The 19,095-nt window shown below is 34.7% G+C and overlaps 2 protein-coding genes across 4 annotated transcripts; both read left to right on the forward strand.

The window, feature by feature from the left end:
• Nucleotides 1-1,605: 1,605 nt before the first annotated feature.
• LOC125820657 (mediator of RNA polymerase II transcription subunit 8) lies at nucleotides 1,606-11,708 on the forward strand. Of its 3 annotated transcripts, none has more exons than XM_049500072.1 (11): nucleotides 1,606-1,824; nucleotides 3,228-3,352; nucleotides 3,942-4,066; nucleotides 4,141-4,321; nucleotides 4,738-4,845; nucleotides 4,928-4,998; nucleotides 6,174-6,470; nucleotides 9,161-9,370; nucleotides 10,480-10,533; nucleotides 11,126-11,180; nucleotides 11,343-11,708. In XM_049500072.1, the coding sequence occupies exons 1-11, from the start codon at nucleotides 1,631-1,633 to the stop codon at nucleotides 11,519-11,521; spliced, it is 1,599 nt and encodes a 532-aa protein (XP_049356029.1). In that variant the 5' UTR covers nucleotides 1,606-1,630; the 3' UTR covers nucleotides 11,522-11,708. The 3 variants fall into 3 exon arrangements, with proteins under 3 accessions (XP_049356029.1, XP_049356030.1, XP_049356031.1); XM_049500073.1 differs by having other exon boundaries at nucleotides 4,931-4,998; XM_049500074.1 differs by having other exon boundaries at nucleotides 1,615-1,824; nucleotides 3,228-3,377.
• A 1,252-nt stretch (nucleotides 11,709-12,960) lies between these two features.
• Nucleotides 12,961-18,990, forward strand: LOC125820727 (uncharacterized). The gene is made up of 4 exons (XM_049500151.1): nucleotides 12,961-13,242; nucleotides 13,390-13,544; nucleotides 18,318-18,454; nucleotides 18,823-18,990. Exons 1-4 carry the CDS (start codon nucleotides 12,980-12,982, stop codon nucleotides 18,988-18,990), a joined length of 723 nt encoding a protein of 240 aa, XP_049356108.1. The 5' UTR covers nucleotides 12,961-12,979.
• Nucleotides 18,991-19,095: the final 105 nt, after the last annotated feature.

The following is a 19,095-nucleotide window of genomic DNA, read 5'->3' on the forward strand; positions in this document are numbered from 1 at the left end:
TGATCATGATTGTAATTTATTCTACAATTATAATAATAAAAAATCAGAAGAGTAACAAAAACAAAAGACATTAATTTTTTGTATTAGAATATAAATGAATGATTTAATGATATATTCATTTTGTACATAATATTATAATAAAAACTGAAAAAATGACAAACAATAAGAAAAAATAAATTAGGATTCCTGGAAAAAAAAAGTTTCATATAAAGTGTTGTATCAATTCTTCTATTAGCTTTGTATTGTATAGAAGTTTATTCTTGTATAATATTAAGAAATGAATTAATAAGGTAAATTGTCAAAAAATAATCAAGGAAAGAAAAAAAGTTATTGATAAAAGTGACGTGTCATTTCACTCTTTTTTGTCGATTTAGAAGCTACTATTTAATAGGTGTTTGATCATTAAAATTAAATATTGTATACTTTATTTGTCATTTTTAAGATAAAATTGAATATGAGAGTTTTGAGCTAAAATCAGTCATACAATATCAAACTTTAGATACATCATTATTTTATAAGAAAACATTTTCCTTTATACCAAACACACCCTAAATTTGGACATAAATAAGGAAAATTGTACTTAAGAGAGAGAAAAAAAAAGATACTTAAAAATACATGAACACTGCGGCCTGTTTAGAGTATAACCATTAGTTGGTAATATCCAGATGGAGAGAAACTTTAAACTTGAAACATGGATGTATGAGAATAACAAAATTACGATAGAATATGGAGGTTTAGGGAAAATGTGTTTGACACATATATTTATTTTAGCGGTTAGTTCTTTAATTTTTAGCTGTTAGATTTTTTTTTAAAAGTTAATAAAAGTATATTTATTGCAAAATTTGAAATAGTTAAATGATGTTTTTTGTTCATAATTATAGCATAAGGATGTATTCTAAATTTGAGTTATACTTGAGGGATGATTTTAGTCCATCTTGAATATGGACTTGTGGTTGTTTAATTTTTTTAAGGATTATTTAATTGTTTGAATATAATTTTTCTAATAGAAGAAACGTGAAATATAGTTTATGTCCCTAATTTTAAAAAAATAGGAAATAGAGTGCTACGTCTTTTCTTTTCTGGGTTGGAAGAAAAAAAAGAGAATTCAACTACTCAAACATTTTTTTTTTGGAAGCTTGCATAAATATACTACATTAAAAAAATATTTATTAAACAATTTATTTACACACTTTAATACACTTATAATACATTTTGACAATATATTATCAAACAAATGAAATATATTTTTAAGCACTCATAATACACTTTTATTGCATACATAATTTATTTTTAATAGATAGTAAATTTCTTATAGTATTCTATGTATATTATTATAAATGATATTAAATAAAAAGTAAAGCTAAAATTAATAAATATTATTCAACTAAGTAATTTTTCCTTTTTTTTTTTTTTTTTTATTCTGGCGTTTAGACTTTAGAGTGCATCGAAAAATCAAAGTTTATAGATAATCGAGTTTAGGGGGGTAATTATTAGAATTAGTAAAAATTTAGGTTTGTATATGCTGAATAATAAAAATATTATTGAGATGAGATAATTATTAATTAATAATAATAAAAAGAAGAAAGGAGTAATGCCTAATGAAAATTGCAGTTCAAGAGGGTTGGCGACCATGGAAGGAGTAGTGGCAGCTCAAGATCAGCAACAGCAACAGCCACCCAGGGTGGTGGAGGGTCTGAACCCCGCTGTTCAACAGCAACTGAACCTCGAATCCGTTAAAACTCGAGCCGTTAGTTTGTTCAAGGCCATTTCTCGCATCCTCGAAGACTTCGACGCCATCGCGCGCACCAATGCTGTCCCCAAATGGTTCTCTTTCTCTTTAATTCATTTCTTCTATTTTAAATGTGTAGCAGCAAATACAAATACATTGGAGTAGTTAAGTTAACTAATACTAGTATCCACGATAAGATTTTGCGAGACAAGCTGTATTAGCCCCCAAAATGAAGGTTAGTGAGACTAGACGATATTGTTCTATCCCGCAGAACTAAGAGTTTAGAGTCAATTTTGTTAATAACCCTCAATTTGTTTTACCAAGCACCTCCTCTCTGGTTGGGATACACTATGATTTTATTGGGTAATTTTGGCTAATACAACTATCAAATGCAGGAAGTTAACTAGTTTGTCATTTAGGGATTGTTTATTGACTGATAGATTGTTATTGACGACACCAAAATGCATTTTGTGGGTTCTCCAGCCAAATGAGTTTCCGTTACTGTGTCTTCACAGGCTGGGATCCCCCTGCTAAACTTTTAATGTATCCATCTTTATTCTTTGTCAATTTAGGCTGTGGGATTTTTTTCTCATTAGGTAGGTTAGGATGTTGTGTATTTGGAGATGTAATTACTGAATTAAGTATATGTAACAAGTTTGGGATTGCATGCTACAAAATACTAGTTCAACTTTGATGCCTCAATAGTGCAGTTAATATCCTTGCATGAGCCTAGACTCACCAGGCAAGATTACCTTTTGGTTCGATGAACATTGCTACATTGGGCATCACATTCTCAACCACAAATCATCTTCAGACAATTCCCTGGACACATCTTGGTTAGTAGGAGGTTATGCAGTCTCTTCACCAACTTTCTTATACAGTTTGGGCTTGGATCTGCATATCCTTGTCCCGAAGTTTAGAGTAGTAATAAAGATCTGTGTGAAAAAGAGAAGCGCCTTATTGATGCATGTGGATTATCACAGTTGAACTCAATATTCTCATTATCTCCCTTAACAAATGAGTGTAGACCTTCACTCTCTAGCATTTATATATTATTCAACCCCCCTTATAATAAAAAATCCAACCTAAGATATACTTGCACATTGGTTTTGTAGAAGGGAATGATATATAAGAAGATCGACTTACACATTTAATATTGATTTCTTTTTGGTATTTTATTATACTGCTGATTTTTTTCTTTTTCATATTTTTTTTTGTAAAATGAAATCCGAATCTTCAGCATCATACATAATACCCTTTTCACAAGAAATCTGATCTGCCTCACTCTTTTTTTTTTCTTTCTATAGACACCATTTAACTTATTTGGATCTCATTGGGAGTTGAGATGAAGTGTTTTACAGTTGATACTTGATGATTATTCTTAAGAGTACTGAAAAAAAAGATGGTATATCTTTATGAGGAATATATACTCAGGCATGGTTTTCCAACTCATTCCTCATATATGTTAACATTTAGTTTTAATAATTCTTTTTGCCAGGCAAGATGTTTTGGGGCAATTTTCTATGGTGAATCTTGAGCTTTATAACATTGTTGAAGATATTAAGAAGGTTTCCAAGGCTTTTGTTGTTCACCCCAAGAATGTAAATGCTGAGAATGCTGCAAGTATGGACTTCTTCACTCACGCTTGGTAAATTTGTGAAGTTGGACTGTTATTATCCTTTCTTAATTACACATGCGAACCACTGACATTTATCGTTGCATATAAGCAAGTATATAGGTAGTGTATAGGAAAGTGAATCACCGAGAAGGTTGGTGTCTTTTTTTTTGAGGAACACCGAGAAGGTTGGTGTCTTAATTCTTCTCTCCTCTCGGATGCTACCTAAGGGTATATACATATTTAGTTCGACTGTTAAGTTGCTCTTTATCTAACAGTTTTACTTCTTGCTGACTTGCTGAGGTTAGCTTGATATACATGTATGCATAACTAGATAGCACGACAGTCAGTTACTATTGCTTGCAATTCTATTTTCATGTGGTGAAATTGTTTGAGCATAATCAATCAATCAATCAACCACGCCCAATCCCAAATTAGTTATGGTATTGTTTAAGCATCAAATCTTTGCCAAATTTCTGATAAGGTTAATGAAAGAAATAAGCATGCATTTTTTGGGCTGTGGGGTATAATTGTGTTGACAGAAAATCCGAAAGATACTTTCTGTTAGTTGTTACTTACAAATACTTTTCGATGCAGTTCTACCTGTTATGCTGTCATCAAAGCTGCTGCCAGAGATGGAAGTCGAAGATAATGCCAAAAGGGAGCAATTATTACACAGCATGCAAAACCTATCGGTAGCATCCCAAATTGAGAAGTTGAAGGTGGAAAGCTCTGCAGATGCTATTTCTTCTGTTTCTGTATCCGTGTGGCATTCTAATATTCCTATAACACACAGGGTAGAATTGATATGATTGGAGCAGCATGTGAAAGTGCTGAGAAAGTCATAGCTGATACCCGCAAGGCCTACTTTGGAACCAGACAAGGGCCAACACTGCTTCCAACTATTGACAAGGCACAAGCAGCAAAAATTCAGGAACAAGAAAATTTACTTCGCACTGCAGTAAATCATGGCGAAGGTGATAATTTTTATGTTCTGAGTTTTTTCCCAGAAACATCTTTTCTCCTTCTCATAGTTCGTTGAATTTTTTGCATGCACAAGACATTGAGGCTAAAGATACTTGGACCCCAATGGTCCCTATGTTGATATTTAATTTAAACTAAAAGAAAGAGAGAAGGATTCTTGCAAACTATCAGATCCATCGAATGCCTTGTTAATCAGAAAATTGCACATATTTTCTGATGACGAAGAAGGTGCAATTGCAAGTCAGATGCTTCAATGTGCTTCTGCTATGCATCACAATATATATGTACAATAAACCTGACACGTGTCTAGTGTGTGTAGCATCTCTTTGGTGGTGTTTGGCGGTACGCTCGTTTATGATTTGTTTTAACATGTATGCTCACAGATTTCATGAAAATGGTACTTATGCAGGGTTACGTGTACCTGGAGACCAAAGACATATTACTTCTGCACTTCCTGGTCATTTGGTAGATGTGCTTACGGTGGCTGATGGCCCCCAGTCTTTCACTGATTCATCCGGTAGCCTATCATCTATTGTTGTCCTACTGTTTCCACTTTATTTCATGAACATCTGACTAGAGAAATTGATGCTGTGTTCAAGTAGGGACTTATCTGAAGAATACTCCTCCCTTTCCATCGAGCAATGCTAATAGTCAGGGAGCTTTGTTACAGGTCAGATTTCTTATAATTTGCCTTGTAAATATGCCTTTTGCTTAAGGGATGAAGATCAATTTGAAACACATGATTTTACTTCCACCCTCCGGCCTCCTGTAATTTTGTTATTCAAAGGAGTTATGAACAAAGGGACAAGTAGTTATCTTCTTAAGGAGTGAATATGAATTTGAAACACATGAATTTTGCTTCCACCACCCATAATTTTGTTACTAAAAGGAGTTATGAATAAAGGGTCAAGTAGTTATCACACAATTATGCTATGCTATCTTTATCATTTAAAAAATTATGCTATGGTATCTTTCTGTTTCGAAAAAAGGCGCGTTGACAAAGATAAGAGGTATGCCGTGTGACCAGGGGGTCACAGGTTTAGCCATGTGTAGGTCTCTCGCAAAAATGTGAAGTAAGGTCTGCGCCTTCTCTAGTCCCAGGTCATAGAGGGAGCCTAGTGAATTGGGCTACCTTTTTGTTGTCTTCTGTATGGTTCTACTATCTCTTTTCCTGTTCTCGGGGAGGGAATTTATTTTTTTGCATGCCTTTTCATTCCCGGTTCACTCTAGGTTTACAGACCTCTTTTTAGGTCAGGCAACCTGATTATTTTCACAAGTATGTTCCATAGCACCAAATGGATACCAAAAACTGCACATCTTAGAATGGGTTTAGATCAATTAGTTACTGAAGGAGTTTACTAGGTCCACTATAGTATTTAATAATCATATACATGTTCTATGTTACACCAAATACACTACCCTGATTGTAATTAATATCAAATACTGCATGTTCATTGTATACTTACATCCTTGGTTACACATCAACGTCTCGTGCAAGTGTAACGCCTTTTTTTTTTGTTGGGGTGAAAGAGGTGTGAGAATTATTTCCCTCATTTATTTGAATTTATTGGAGGATGGGAGATTAAGTAGAGTTTCCTATAAAATACTTATGTAAGAGTTCGGAAAGGAGATGCAAATCTCCTTCTATTCATGGCGCTAATCAGCATTATGGAAACAATAAATGATTAATCTGCTGGAAGTATACTGATCATATCCTTTTTCCTTTCTTTCTCCTTAACTAAACACTACATTAAATCAATGTTCCCCAAGTTATTTTAATGTATTGAGTCCATATTGTCTTTGAAGTTCTTCAGTTCTAATATGTATGTATTGCTCTTGGAGTAGGCTTCTGGAGCACTTCGGGCTGCAGCTTCTCCTTCTGGGACCACTTCCTTTGATACTACAACAGCATCACCCTTGCAACATGTCAACTCACCTAGGTCTAGTGCTAACATGATGAATACACCATCTCCTCAGCAACAGACCCATCAGCAACAGCAGCAACAACAGCAGCAGCAGCAGCAGCAGTTGCAGCAGCATCAGCTCCAACAGAGGCAGAAAATGATGCAGTTACCTCAGCATCAGCAGCAAATTCTTGCGCAACAGCAGCTTAGGCAAGCCTCAATGCCTGGACTGGGGCAGGTACAGTTTGTACAAAAATCTTGATTGGTTTAAGGTATCTCTTTGTGAATTTGCACGAGGTATAGTGTGCTTAGTATGGGCTACTTTACCATTCCCCTTTGCACATAAAGAACAGGCATATATCTTCTTTTGTTTCCTCCAATTGTCAGCTATGAGAATTGAATCCCTAGCAGTTCTCCTCACAAAAAGGCCACTTTTTTTGGCCTTTAATAACGAACTAGTTCCATTAGGGAATTCACTGACTCCTTTATGACAACCCATAAATAGATTTAGCGGTGAGAGGGCTGATGAATCACCATCCAACTGCGAACACCTCTCATCTTGCAAAATTACAAAAGTTGAAGGCAAAAATTGTTTACCTCATTCAACTCTGAGTCATTATGATTCATTTGAAGGTCCAGAAAACAGTTCTCTCATGCCTCGGCCACATCCCATGTTGACTTTAACAAATTGGGAGAAGTCCTCCTAGTTGTGTGGTATCCCCATCCTAGGTGATCTTTGGTAAGGACTGGTGACTTGTCATCCCCATTTCCTTTCCATGTGTACTCCTCTGACCATGCTCCAGTGGAATCTTTATCAACCCTTGACCTCCAATTAGGGATGTTCATGGTTCGGTTTGGGTCAGTATTGGTTAAAACCAAAACCAAATACATATCCATCGGTTTGGTTGTTGTTGATTTGGTTCGGTTCGGTTTTAAAGATACCTAATGATATTTCTCTCTTCAATTTTTTCCCCTTACAATTAAGAAGGATTTCCCCATCCTTTTTCATATTATAATTAGTTATTACCCTTTTTATTGTGCTGGCTATAATTTTCTTGGATTATGGACAAAACTTTAATCAACTGGATAAAATTTGAGCAAGATACAAAAAAAAAAAAAAATTCTAGGTAAATCTCATAATTGTTTCTTTGAATAAATGAGTCAAGATTCGTGGATTTCTTTTAAGAAATGGACTTGGGGTTTAAAGTTCATTAGCCTATTAGAGATAAATAATTTTATTTTTGTAATGAAAAAGTATACAAAGTATTTAAAATTATTTATAAAAAATAATATATTGTATACATACATAAAAATAGTGTATATAGTTTGTCGGTTTGGTTCGGTTTTTTCTTCTGATTTGTTTCTAGTAAAACTACATCAAATAATATCGGTTTTTCATAAGTTAACACGAAACGAAACCAAATCCAATCATTTTGGTTCTGTTTTCGGTTTGCATTGGTTATTAACCAAACCGTGAACACCCCTACCTCCAATCCATTTGCCCAATAAGGTTCTATTGAAAACTTTTAAATCCCCTCACCCAGGGCCATCTTCCTGTAAATGAAATATCTGTTTGTCCCAACAAATATGAAATTTTTCACCTTCCTTACCATGGAATGCCCCTCTGCAGCTGCCCAATATATGCAATTCTAATGAGAACATAGAATAAGTAGGTACCTTGGAAAGTAGATAAGTTGGAAAGTTACTTATTAAGTTTGGAAAGAAAAAAGAACTAATCTGCCACCTTTTGACAGGTATGTTCTCCACTGATATTTTTTTTAATCTTTGTGATGTCTTCCATTCAAAATACTTTATTGCTAACTATGGGTAATCAGTGATTTTTTTTTGAAATATTCGTTGTTTCGACAATAATGGAGTATTTGCATCTCAAAATCCAAATAATATTCATTACCGGAAGTGGTTCTTTTGATCATTCATCTAAAGAGGATTCTGGGTTTCTTTTATCCAAAGCGAATGCTTAGCCTATTTTGTGTTCTTTTTACAGTCAAAGACTAACATAAAATAACAAAGAAAATAGATTCATAAATTGGATACCTTGTATGAATTCCACATGTTGGCACTGTTTTGATATGCTTAATGGTAAACCTTAGTATGTGAGGACAGGTTTCTAGTTTTAGAGCCAAGCACCTGATCAACCTATAGGATTCCCAACTTCTCCAATAGGAAGGAATTTTATCTCATTTCTCCATCTACCAAGGAGAATTAAGTCCATTTTACCAATTAAAAAAGAAAATTGGGACCATTTCCCCGTTCATTGAAGAGCAAAAAGTGCACTGCTTGCACTGATCTCTTTAAACTTGTTATGGTTCATCTGTCCTTATTTAGCATTCAGACAATTCATGAGGAGGAAGAAGCTCAGAGTAGTTAGTAACACATGTACACTGGCTGTTTGTATATACACCATGCATAAATATCTAATTCAAATTCTTTTCAAAGGGCACTGTTTGTTTATTTTCTTACCTAGATAATTGTTTACTCCAGGATTGCGCATATTTTCCAAAGAGTAAGAACTTGTTAATCTTTTAAACAAAATGAGGACAATTATTGATTTTCTGCTACTTTTTTGGGTTTCATATTTGGTGTTGAAACAGCTTTGTAGATGACACAGAATCTTTACTTGACACAATTGATACCTTGTAAGATAAAAGAGTTGATTTTCTGAATTGTAAATATGGCTGCAGCACAGCCTTTATGCTGTGATATTAATACAACGTTACAGTTATCAAAATAAATAAATATTGATTTTCAGCACTTTCAATATGCTTACCTTACCATGAATGACTTCTTCAAACATGAACATAATTATTATTCTATTTGGTGTATAATATATTAGTTTCTGATTGGAGAGTAAGTAATAACTAATGAACCTGCTTTTATCAAACGGTGACCAATAAACCTGTTTATTAGCTGCACGGTCAGCCTCAGATGCAGTTCTCTCAGCCACTGGGAGCACAGCAGTTTCAAGGTAGGCAGCTACCATCTGGTGCCCTTCATCATGGTATGGGTCAAAGTCAGCTCAACCAAGGAAATCAGCTGAATCGACATTTAAACCAGTTTTCTAGTCCTATGAATACTGCACTATTCAATTCTGCCCAAAGCACACCTAGCTCTCAGATGGTGAGTATTTCAGTTTTTATGTTATTTCCTTCTTCATTTCAGCCTATCCACAATGACTTACTCATTTTGCCCGAGAATTTTAAGTTCAAAATCTCTAGTTCTGCTGTTTTCTGCCTCTATAAATTAATTTGGGATATTCTGGTTTTCTTACCGTGGCAAGTCGCATCTGAAGAATGCAAGTTGTTTATCACATGCATTGAACTGATATTTCACATACTGAAGAAAACCCTGAGGGGTAGCTCAGCTGGTAAAGGCCTGGGACAAAGTCCTTTAGGTCGCCGGTTCGAGCCCCAGCAGGGCCACTGGAGGCATTACAAACCGGCCGCGTCTCCAGGGCCCCGTGGAACTAACCGTGGTGGACCCGCCTTGAAACAGCGGGACCCGGTGGGTACAGCTAGTCGGGTTCGCAAAGCGACGCCCGGAAACCACGGTAAAAAAAAAAAAAAAAAAAAAAAAAAACATACTGAAGATTTCTGGGATCTTTGAAGCTGATGGTTCTAACTAAATGTTTGTTGCATCGTATGTACTGAACCAGTTAGAACCAAAAGTTCTAGAAAATTTTCATCTCTATTTGGTTCCAACTCATAGTTTGTCAATTAGTTTATTTTCCCCTGAAGGTACTCAATGTTGTATAGCACAGGATATGAAGTCATAGATCACTTGGCGTGCTGTGTATGTAGTCCTCCCCTATGACATAGACATAACTACCTTGGTTTACATGTTAATGCAATGCTCATCTGGTCACAAAAATGGTCGTTTCTGTGTCAACAACAACATAACCTAGTGTAAACCCATAAGTGGGGTCTGGAGAGGGTGGTGTGTAAGCAGTCGTACCCTTACCTTGGGAAGGTAGAGAGACTGTTTCCGATAGACCCTAAGCTAAAATAAAGCATATCTGGTCTTTTCTGTGTCAAGCTTCATTATGTCTTTTGATTATTAGCTGTTTATTGTTTTATTATATGTTATATTTACAAATTTCCTTATTACTTGTTCTGCCATTGAAATATGCGCATCATAATTTCTAAATTTATCGAGCATTCTTTGCTTGAACTTAAAATTCCAAATGTCCAGTCTGCTTCGAATTATGTTAAACTTATTCTATATGGCAGATTTCAAATATGTCAGCAATGATGCCATCACAAACTCTTCTGCCACGAATGCAGGTGTGTCAAATTGTATTTCCTATTGTTGTTGTCATGCATGCTGGAGTTACTATTCGGTCAATAATTATAATTCACGCAAGGTGAACTGAGTGCCTTCTCTGGAGTGGAGAGAGTGATCCGATGTCTTTATTTAGCTACAAAGGGAGGGAGTTCATTTTGTTCTGTTTGACAGTTGATTGAAATTTTCTATTTTATTGGCATTATACACATCAAATATTTTCTGTTTTGAGATCTGTCTTGACTGTGAATTTGGTTTAAATTGATGGGAGGCTATAGCTATATGTGTGAACATGCGGACACAACTTACATGTGGTCCTTGAACATGTGGACACAACTTACATGTAGTCCTTGAACATGTGGACATACACGCTTAAACATAATTAGTAACCAAGGAATTTGGTTCAACTTACATTTCTTGAAGTTTACTAATTATGTTTAAGCGTGTATGTCCACATGTTCAAGGACATTTTTACGTCCAATATGAAAATTCTGTTTTTTTCAAAAGTCATTTGCATGGGAATAACCTAATTTTGCAAGTTTTCATTTATATTATGTTGCCAATTGTTTTATGGCCTCATATGACTGCTTTCAGTTTGGAATGTCTGGTGGAACTCGGAATCTTGCTGCTGCAAACCTGAGTGATCAAAGTAAAAGCACCTCCCTATACTTATCTTTTATATAGTTCTGTCCATAAGGATTTTTCTTCATTTCTTAGCCCGAAGAGAGAATGCCGTAAACCAAATAAAAGTGCGCCTTGTTTCTAGTTGCAAAACATTTGTTCCTAAACAGAGATGGTGCTTTCTCTGCAGTGTTCAATATGGGAGGAAACAATCCTGGTATGATGTCAATCCAACAACAGCAGCAGCATGGCACATTTGGAAACATGTCACAAAATACACAGAATCTGCTGCAGGGTATGATGCCTCTTCAGAACGCACCTCAGACGCACCCTTCCTTTCAGCAACAAAGACCACAAGGCCAACAGTGAAGTGTCTAAGATTAGAAGGAAGAGGAAGGATATGTATACCAAACCTCAACATTTCCTAACTTTGTTTGATCTTGAAAAAAGTACGCAAAGGCCAGATTCTTGCAGGAAATTTTTGTTGGAACATTACATTTGTTAAAAGAAGATTGTAAAATTACGTGCCTTGTACATTATTCAGTACTAAATGTAATCAGAAGATGATGCCATCAGCATTTGTTTGCTATTCCACATCTTTTTTTTTTTACAGATTCTTTTATATGCTCTAGTTGGTGTCTCAATTTGAGACTATAAGAAGGGATCCAAATGAAAGAGTAACATAGGGTGTTTCTTAAAATGCATATACTGAGGATCATGGGTCCGTTGACTCCTGCAGGGTCTCTCATGTAGTGAGTCTTTTTCTGGTTGAAAAAGAAGTGCAGCATCTGTGAAGGAACCATCTCAACCTGCGTGTGGGACAGAGCAGGCAAAAACAATAATTTTAGGTTTTAAAGGAAAGTACATGGTAAATGTGGGTGGGGAAAAAGAAGTAAGAGGAGGTTGCTTACAAGTGTAAAAGGCAGGAGGAGCATCTATGATAATGATGATGAGGTTGGAGTTGGAGTTGGTGATGTAGTGAAAATGGGGTGACGAGGATGTCTGGATGAGGGGAAGAGGGTGGTGAGAATGGTGGGGAAGGAGATGAAGAGAAATAGTAATGGTGATGTGCAGGCCCGACACTCACCGGAAGTGGGGATCGGGGAGTTGGGGGTGACGACGACGGACTTGCATAACCAGTGACCATTCTGAGTTATCTAGCTTCCTTCCCCCATCCCCATGAGTGAGATAGATGATGTTAACATTTAAAGAGATGGAGCTCTGAATTTTGTAGGTAAACCAAACGGTCATTCATCTATCTATCTATCTGTACGTTTCAACAACCAATCTATGTATAACAATTCTTCTGTGTATACAAGGCTAAACGTCCATTCTATTGGATGCCAATAGGAAAGCATACAATATTGTAACTGCATTTTGTGGCCGGTAGGTACTCTGTTTCAGCGTCCTAAAATGAAACGAGGAGGCAATCTATATGACTATGATTTGTAGATTAGCTTTGATATTCAAGAATAGGCTATATGACTGAGTAGTATAGTTGACCCATTGTATATTAGTATTTTTTTGGGCCGGGACTCTATAAATAAAAGGAATTGAGCTAATCCAACAAACAAAACCTAGATATATAAAATCAAATCAAAATCGCCCTAAATATGGCGTTTTCTATTTAAGATGAATGAAAATATAGCTTTCCAAATGTAAAGTCGATTGATTCCGGTAAATAGTTACTTAAGTAGAAACATCGGTAGAGTGAAAAGGCAGAAAGAAGTTAAAAAGCGAAAATGAAAGGGGGGAAAGGGCATATATGTTGTTGCTTGTTCACTCTACAAACCACCATTGTTTGATTAGCTATCAATCAAACAGGTCATGTCAAACCAAGAGAAGAACAACCATCTCCCTCTCTCTTCTGCTTTTGCCAAGCTTCCAGATCATCTCCTTATTGAAATTTTCATTCGCCTCCGTATCTCTGACTGGGGAACTCTCTCTTGTGTTAACAAGCAATGGGCTCATCTCTTTCGCCAAGACTTGCTCTGGAATGCTGCTCTTCTCACCACTTTTCCTCTCGCTGCTCCTCCCCACCTTAACAGAAACACATGGCCAGGCCCTATTCCTCAAGGCTTGACCAAAAGGTACCTCTTTTACACTATTTTTTGCCTTTATATGTATATCCAAAACACAATATAGAAGATCAATTTAAGCTTCAAACCTACACCTGTGCACTGAACTCTCAAGTAAATTTGATAAATCAATCTTTGACTTACGAATGACATTTTCAGGAGATATACTGCATTGTATGTCAGCAAACACATCTTTTCACTTGGTGAAAATTTGGATGACGAGATTGTTGGTCACGTTTATTTATTTCTCAAAGAGCAGCTTGAAATTTCAAAAATGCCCCCTTTGTCTGGAGTACTTCATGGAACCATCATAGGTGCCTGCCTTTCTGCTATTCCTCTTTTCTCTGGTTGTTTCTTATATAATAACAAATCCTAATAGATACTTCAGATGTGATCAGTATGACAAACTTGGCCTGCCTTTCTTATTTCCTCAAGTTTTAGCACTTCCATGTACAAATTAATGTTCACTGTTGTTTTATTTCTCATTCATAACATGATACGTAATTGCAAAAAATGTTATATTTGGTAAGATGAACTAGGTAGAAAATCAGCGTAATCTTTTTCTGGCAATGGAAACATGAAGAACCATTGTGCTAAAGAATAAAAGCAAAAAGAGTTAGCCTTAAAGATACACCAATGTCTTTAGTTCCAACAGGCAGGACTATGCACTAACCCTACTAGGTATAATTTTCCAGGTTTTCACTTTTCATGACTCAATAAAAGGTTAATATATCAATCAAAATTTTGAAGTACAAAATAAATTGTTTCTGAAACATGGTGGGTTACACCACTAATTCTAAAGGGTGGGCAAAGGTAATTGGAGAATGAAGATACAAAAGATTCCTATTTCTTTTGGCGAGAGGCTGTTGCGTTTACCACCATGAGGACTAGGGTGTTTGTTACTTACAGAATGTTGCAAGATCCAACTAGCTGCATTTACTCTGCTATTTGATTCTGTATATAATAGTGAGTGGAGCCCTTAGCTGATAATTGCAGGAAATCTTGTTATAGTCTAATCAAGACTCAAGTAGATCCTTCTCTTAGGGAGTGGAGCACTCTTCTTTGTTTTGTTCCTTTTTAATAAAAGCTTGGTATGTGTTCTGAGCGAGCCTTCATGTGAGGTGAACGGTACCTATGAAGTGGAATCCATGCTAAGAGTAACTAGACTTCTTAGAAGAAGATGCCATTTGTTTGATGAGAAATAAAAAGGAATATCGAAAATTCGAGTGGCTGAAGCTGAAACAACTACTTTCTATGTTCCTTACTGTAGTCTTGGTCCATAGTTTAAGACTCCGTTCCTTACACACAGCTGATGTGACTCTGTATTGATGCCTTTCCCTTTGTAGTTTGTATGGTATACGGTTAGGTGACTTTGTAACCTCAACCGACTTTTTTTGCTTATTGTTGTATAGGCATAGCAACTTCAGATGGTTGGTCTCTTTAAAGTGTGTCTTGGTAAGTTTCTTTGGATTTCCTTGAGTTTTGACATGGAAACCTGCCCAACCATTAATGACTCTGCTGGTAGAGGTTTAAAGCCGCTTTTTTGTTGAGCTCGAAACTTTATAATGCGAGATTTTATATTTTGCTTGATATCATTTGACTTCATTTTCTCTTTTTAAGAGTGGGGAGTTGGGAAAGAGATACAACATTGGATGTCCTCTCTAAGATGGGTATGTAGAACTAAAAACCATGAAAAAATTTACATAAGCTCCTGACAAACACCAAACAAATGTATAATATGCTACATTTGGAATTTGGAGGATCCACTACAACCATTCAGTCTGTTCCACAAGACCCTTCCAGAAATGAATACTGAAAGATATAAGGCAGAGAAGGGATAATTGGAAGAAAAATATGATTGTGCTCGATTCTTGTGGGAAAAAAAAATATGATTGTGCTAGATTCTTGTGGAACTAGTGAGACTGGAAGAAACTATGTACACAGAGCCCAGGAGGAGCTACTTACTTGAAACATTATGGTTTTAACTGATTGATGCTGCTATACATAGAATACCGGCTTATCGGGTGCCTTGTAGATCACTATGACTAGCCCGATAATGAAGTTGTACCACCGTCCTTGGCTTGTGAAGGAAAAGTGGGGAATTAAATAATGTACCTTTGAGAAAGAAAAGAGACACAATGAGAGACTAGAGATCATGCCATAATAGAGGCCATTTCTCAATAACTTCAGATGACAATGCGGCAAAAAGAGGTCACTCTACCATATTCTTGTTTTATCGTCTCTGGAGAGGTTAACTAGTAAATAGACCTCCTCTTCCTCTGTATTCCTTTACCTTTTTTAAAAAATCTTCTGTAGAACTGTCCTAACCTCTATATGGCTGCTAAAAGTCTAAAACTGTATGCTTATTACCCATTCCCTCTCCCTTCCTTAACCCCAGGTTTAAAACTACATTGTGATAATTGATGAAACTACTGGCTAGTGTTTTCTTTTAAAAAATGTAGTTCTGCTCTGCAACATACATGAGACTTGTCAGTGAGATCTGGTATCAGTTCACAACCTTAGGGCTTAAAAAGCTAATGATGTGGCTTTCTTATCACAATCCTTGAGGAATATTTGGAATGTTGACATTTATTTAGATACTAGTTTCTGGACACGCGCATTGCGCGTGAACCCTATGTCAATAAGTATACAATTTTAAAAAAAAGTTACATCGATTGATAACATATTAGTGTTATAAAACAAAATAAAAGTTTGTTATACTTTTTATATCCACAAACATGATGTTCGATCGCAAAGTTGTAAAAAACAGAGAACGACAATGTTAAATTATAAAGCTTATTAAATTGAAGGACCTTGAATACATTTTTCAAAATATTTTAATTTATACAACAACAAAAACAACGATATATCTATATAGTACTATAAAGTGGTATGATTTTATTATGTTAAAGTGTTTGGATAAATATTTAGTGTAGTCCAACAAAGTGATTTAATAAATACATTTAAAATAGTATTTTAAATAAATAAAATTATATTTCTTTTCGCATATTACAAATGTTACTTATACTGTATATGTATAAATAGCATTCAAAGAGCTAACTTTACAAATGTGAATGTTTCTCAATGCAAATTCATTGTGAATTCTTATATAATAGTAAGATTTAATCCCAAAGATATACTATAACTTTCTTTAATGAATTAAGTTCATATGAATGGTTCTCATATTTGTATTCTTTTAAGTTCAACTTTTTAAATCTTTGTTAGAACGAATATTGATATTTTAGCATAAAAGATTATAGTTAGATCAGTGTTTAACTAACATTTAAAAAATCTTTCAATATTTTTGTGGTTTTTTAGTATGCAGTTCAACTTTATAAGTAAGAATTTCCCACTTTTAAAACCACCGATGTGAGAATAAAATGCATAACTCATGAATATTGTCAAATTAGGAAGAAAACTTCTAACATGAAGAACCCAATGGCAATAATGGTAACTTATCTTACTTATATAACGTGGGAATATGTAAGGCCACTTTTATGTAGGATATCTAGTAGTAGTATTTATCATAGTAAATGTTCCCTAATTGCATTATATTGATTACAACATATATTCATAATTGGATACTTTTGAGATTATGTAAATTCTCTAGCATTTTATTCCTACATAACTACTATTTTGTAGTATTAAATATCCAAATATAATTACTAATTAGAAAGTATATTAAGAGATTCTTGAATCGGGAAAAATCTAATCCTAAAATCAAAATTAAAAATTCACGGTAACTTGATCCAAAAGGGAATGAATTATATATCGGTAAATAAAGAGTATAAAGAGTGCATGTTATTGTTTTGTAAATAATATTTATTTATTATTGCAAAGAGTATTCATACTACCTATGTTTAAAGAGTTGAGAAATTTAAAAGAAACGTACCTGATAAATGGAAAAAGGCAAATATGAAAAAAATAAGTTTCATGTTATAAGAACTCAAACGTTTTCACCAAAAAAACAAAAATGAAAAAAAAAGAAAAAAAAGAGAGGCAATCTTAAAATTAAAACAACAATTACCTGAAGATTCAAAATGGAAGAAAGAATATGATCATAATAATCATGAACTTCACAGTAGCCGTATACAACAACCTTGCTCGACATCAAAATTAAATCATCACTGTTAGACAAGAAATATAGATATCAAAAGATATGTTCATCACGTTTTTTGTACACAAAAAAATAATTTATTTGGAGAAATAAAATATTCATAAAAATTTCAATACAAACTATGAAATTATTTTACCTCATGTGATCTTCAATTTGATATAAAAAAAAGTATTTCATGTGCACAACAAATCTAATCTTCTTTGCGCTTGTGTACACCAATCCCTTCATACGATTGGAAAACCAATTCCTTCAAATATCCTCTAACCTCTGTTTGTAGTACTCATATTTTCCAACAATTTCATATCAAAACTGAATATATATACATTTGTAAATACCTAAAACTCTTGTGAAAAGTTTAAAAAAAAAAGTTCTTAATAGAGAAATTTTAAGAACAAAGCTCGAAGAATTGAACAAAACATTAAAAAGAAGTTTAAACTCAAAATAAGACTCACCATTTTGGCTTAGAAAAGACTGTAAGATCAATTGTGATCTTTGAACTTCTGTTTATAAGATGTTACCCACATGACATGGACTTTTGGACTTCTTATTAAATAAAATGAAAAGAATTAGTGAAAAAAGATAACTAAAAGTGGGAAAATCAGATTTTTTTACTCTTAAAAATGGTAATAGAGTCATTTAATTTTACAGGGGCATTTGGTATTTCAACTTTTCATTTGTGATGTTCCCACTTATAATAATATATATATATGATATATGATGATATGATATGATATGATGTACTTGTATAGACCCAGAAGAGCATGTTTGATTTTATAAGGTTTGATCACTCTTTTTCTGTGTAGATGCACACCTAAAAATTTAGGTGTCAATATGGTCCCATAGCCCCATACTAAGCATGGATCTATTTAGTGTTTAACAATCTCTGCACTAATAGCACCTTGATAGTAACCTATTATTTAACTTTTCCTCTTCAACCCTATAATCTTGTTCTATTTTCTTTCTTCTCCAGATCAGTTTATTGCCTGTGGTAAGTCGAGGGACATGGCTCATGAGCTTGCTTCAATAATCTGGCTGGCTGTGGTTGACAATTTGGAGGAGAATGAACAAACATTTAATTTGCTAAAGCGTCTTGCATCAGAAGGGGATGTAAGCAAAATTGGAGAGCCTTCTATTCCTTGTTGTGCCTATTACTGTGTCTTTCTTGTATTGATGGCCTTGTTATGATGGGCATCATTTAATTACTACATGACATAGTTATTAAATCAAACTGTTGTGATAGTTTCTTTGTGTTTGTTAAATCTGCTAGTTTATATTTGTTTTGTGGTAAGGGGCTTGGTTGTAAGAGGCTATCCGAAAAAAAGAAGAAGATGGAGGGTAAGGGCATAAAAACAAGGGAATGGCACGTGAAAGATTTCGACCTTATTCTCAAGTGTTTTGATTCAATTATCTTCAGACAGTTTTCATGTTTTCTGTAGTAACATAGTGCTTTGTGTGTCATTCAATGTATTTTGCAGGTGATCTTACCTTTCCCATATTCAAGGTCTTATAAAGTCCAATGGAGAGTGTTTGAAAGGCTTTTCACAGACTTCCGCGACTGCTTGAATCATGAGGAGTACTGTGATCTATTGGCATGTGCCAAGCAAAAGTTTCAACAAGTACCATCTGTTTGGTTGGGCTACTAGCATAGAGTTACAAATGTAAACAAGTTCAAGTGTGTGTTTTCCTCCTTTTTATAAGAATAATGTAATTTTGCAAGACATATAAAAAGGAACATGACGGACAAGGTT

Source organism: Solanum verrucosum, unplaced genomic scaffold (genome assembly GCF_900185275.1).
Source record: "Solanum verrucosum unplaced genomic scaffold, falcon-dt-bn FXZP01000117.1, whole genome shotgun sequence".
NCBI classification, from domain to species: Eukaryota; Viridiplantae; Streptophyta; class Magnoliopsida; order Solanales; family Solanaceae; genus Solanum; species Solanum verrucosum.

Coding starts and splice junctions, on each gene's coding strand:
- LOC125820657 (XM_049500072.1), top strand. CDS start 1,631: ATGGAAGGAGTAGTGGCAGCTCAAGATCAGCAACAGCAACAGCCACCC. Junction 4,322..4,737: donor TGCAGTAAATCATGGCGAAG/GTGATAATTTTT, acceptor GTACTTATGCAG/GGTTACGTGTACCTGGAGAC. Junction 6,471..9,160: donor CAATGCCTGGACTGGGGCAG/GTACAGTTTGTA, acceptor CCTGTTTATTAG/CTGCACGGTCAGCCTCAGAT.
- LOC125820727 (XM_049500151.1), top strand. CDS start 12,980: ATGTCAAACCAAGAGAAGAACAACCATCTCCCTCTCTCTTCTGCTTTT. Junction 13,545..18,317: donor ACTTCATGGAACCATCATAG/GTGCCTGCCTTT, acceptor TTTCTTCTCCAG/ATCAGTTTATTGCCTGTGGT. Junction 18,455..18,822: donor GTCTTGCATCAGAAGGGGAT/GTAAGCAAAATT, acceptor TGTATTTTGCAG/GTGATCTTACCTTTCCCATA.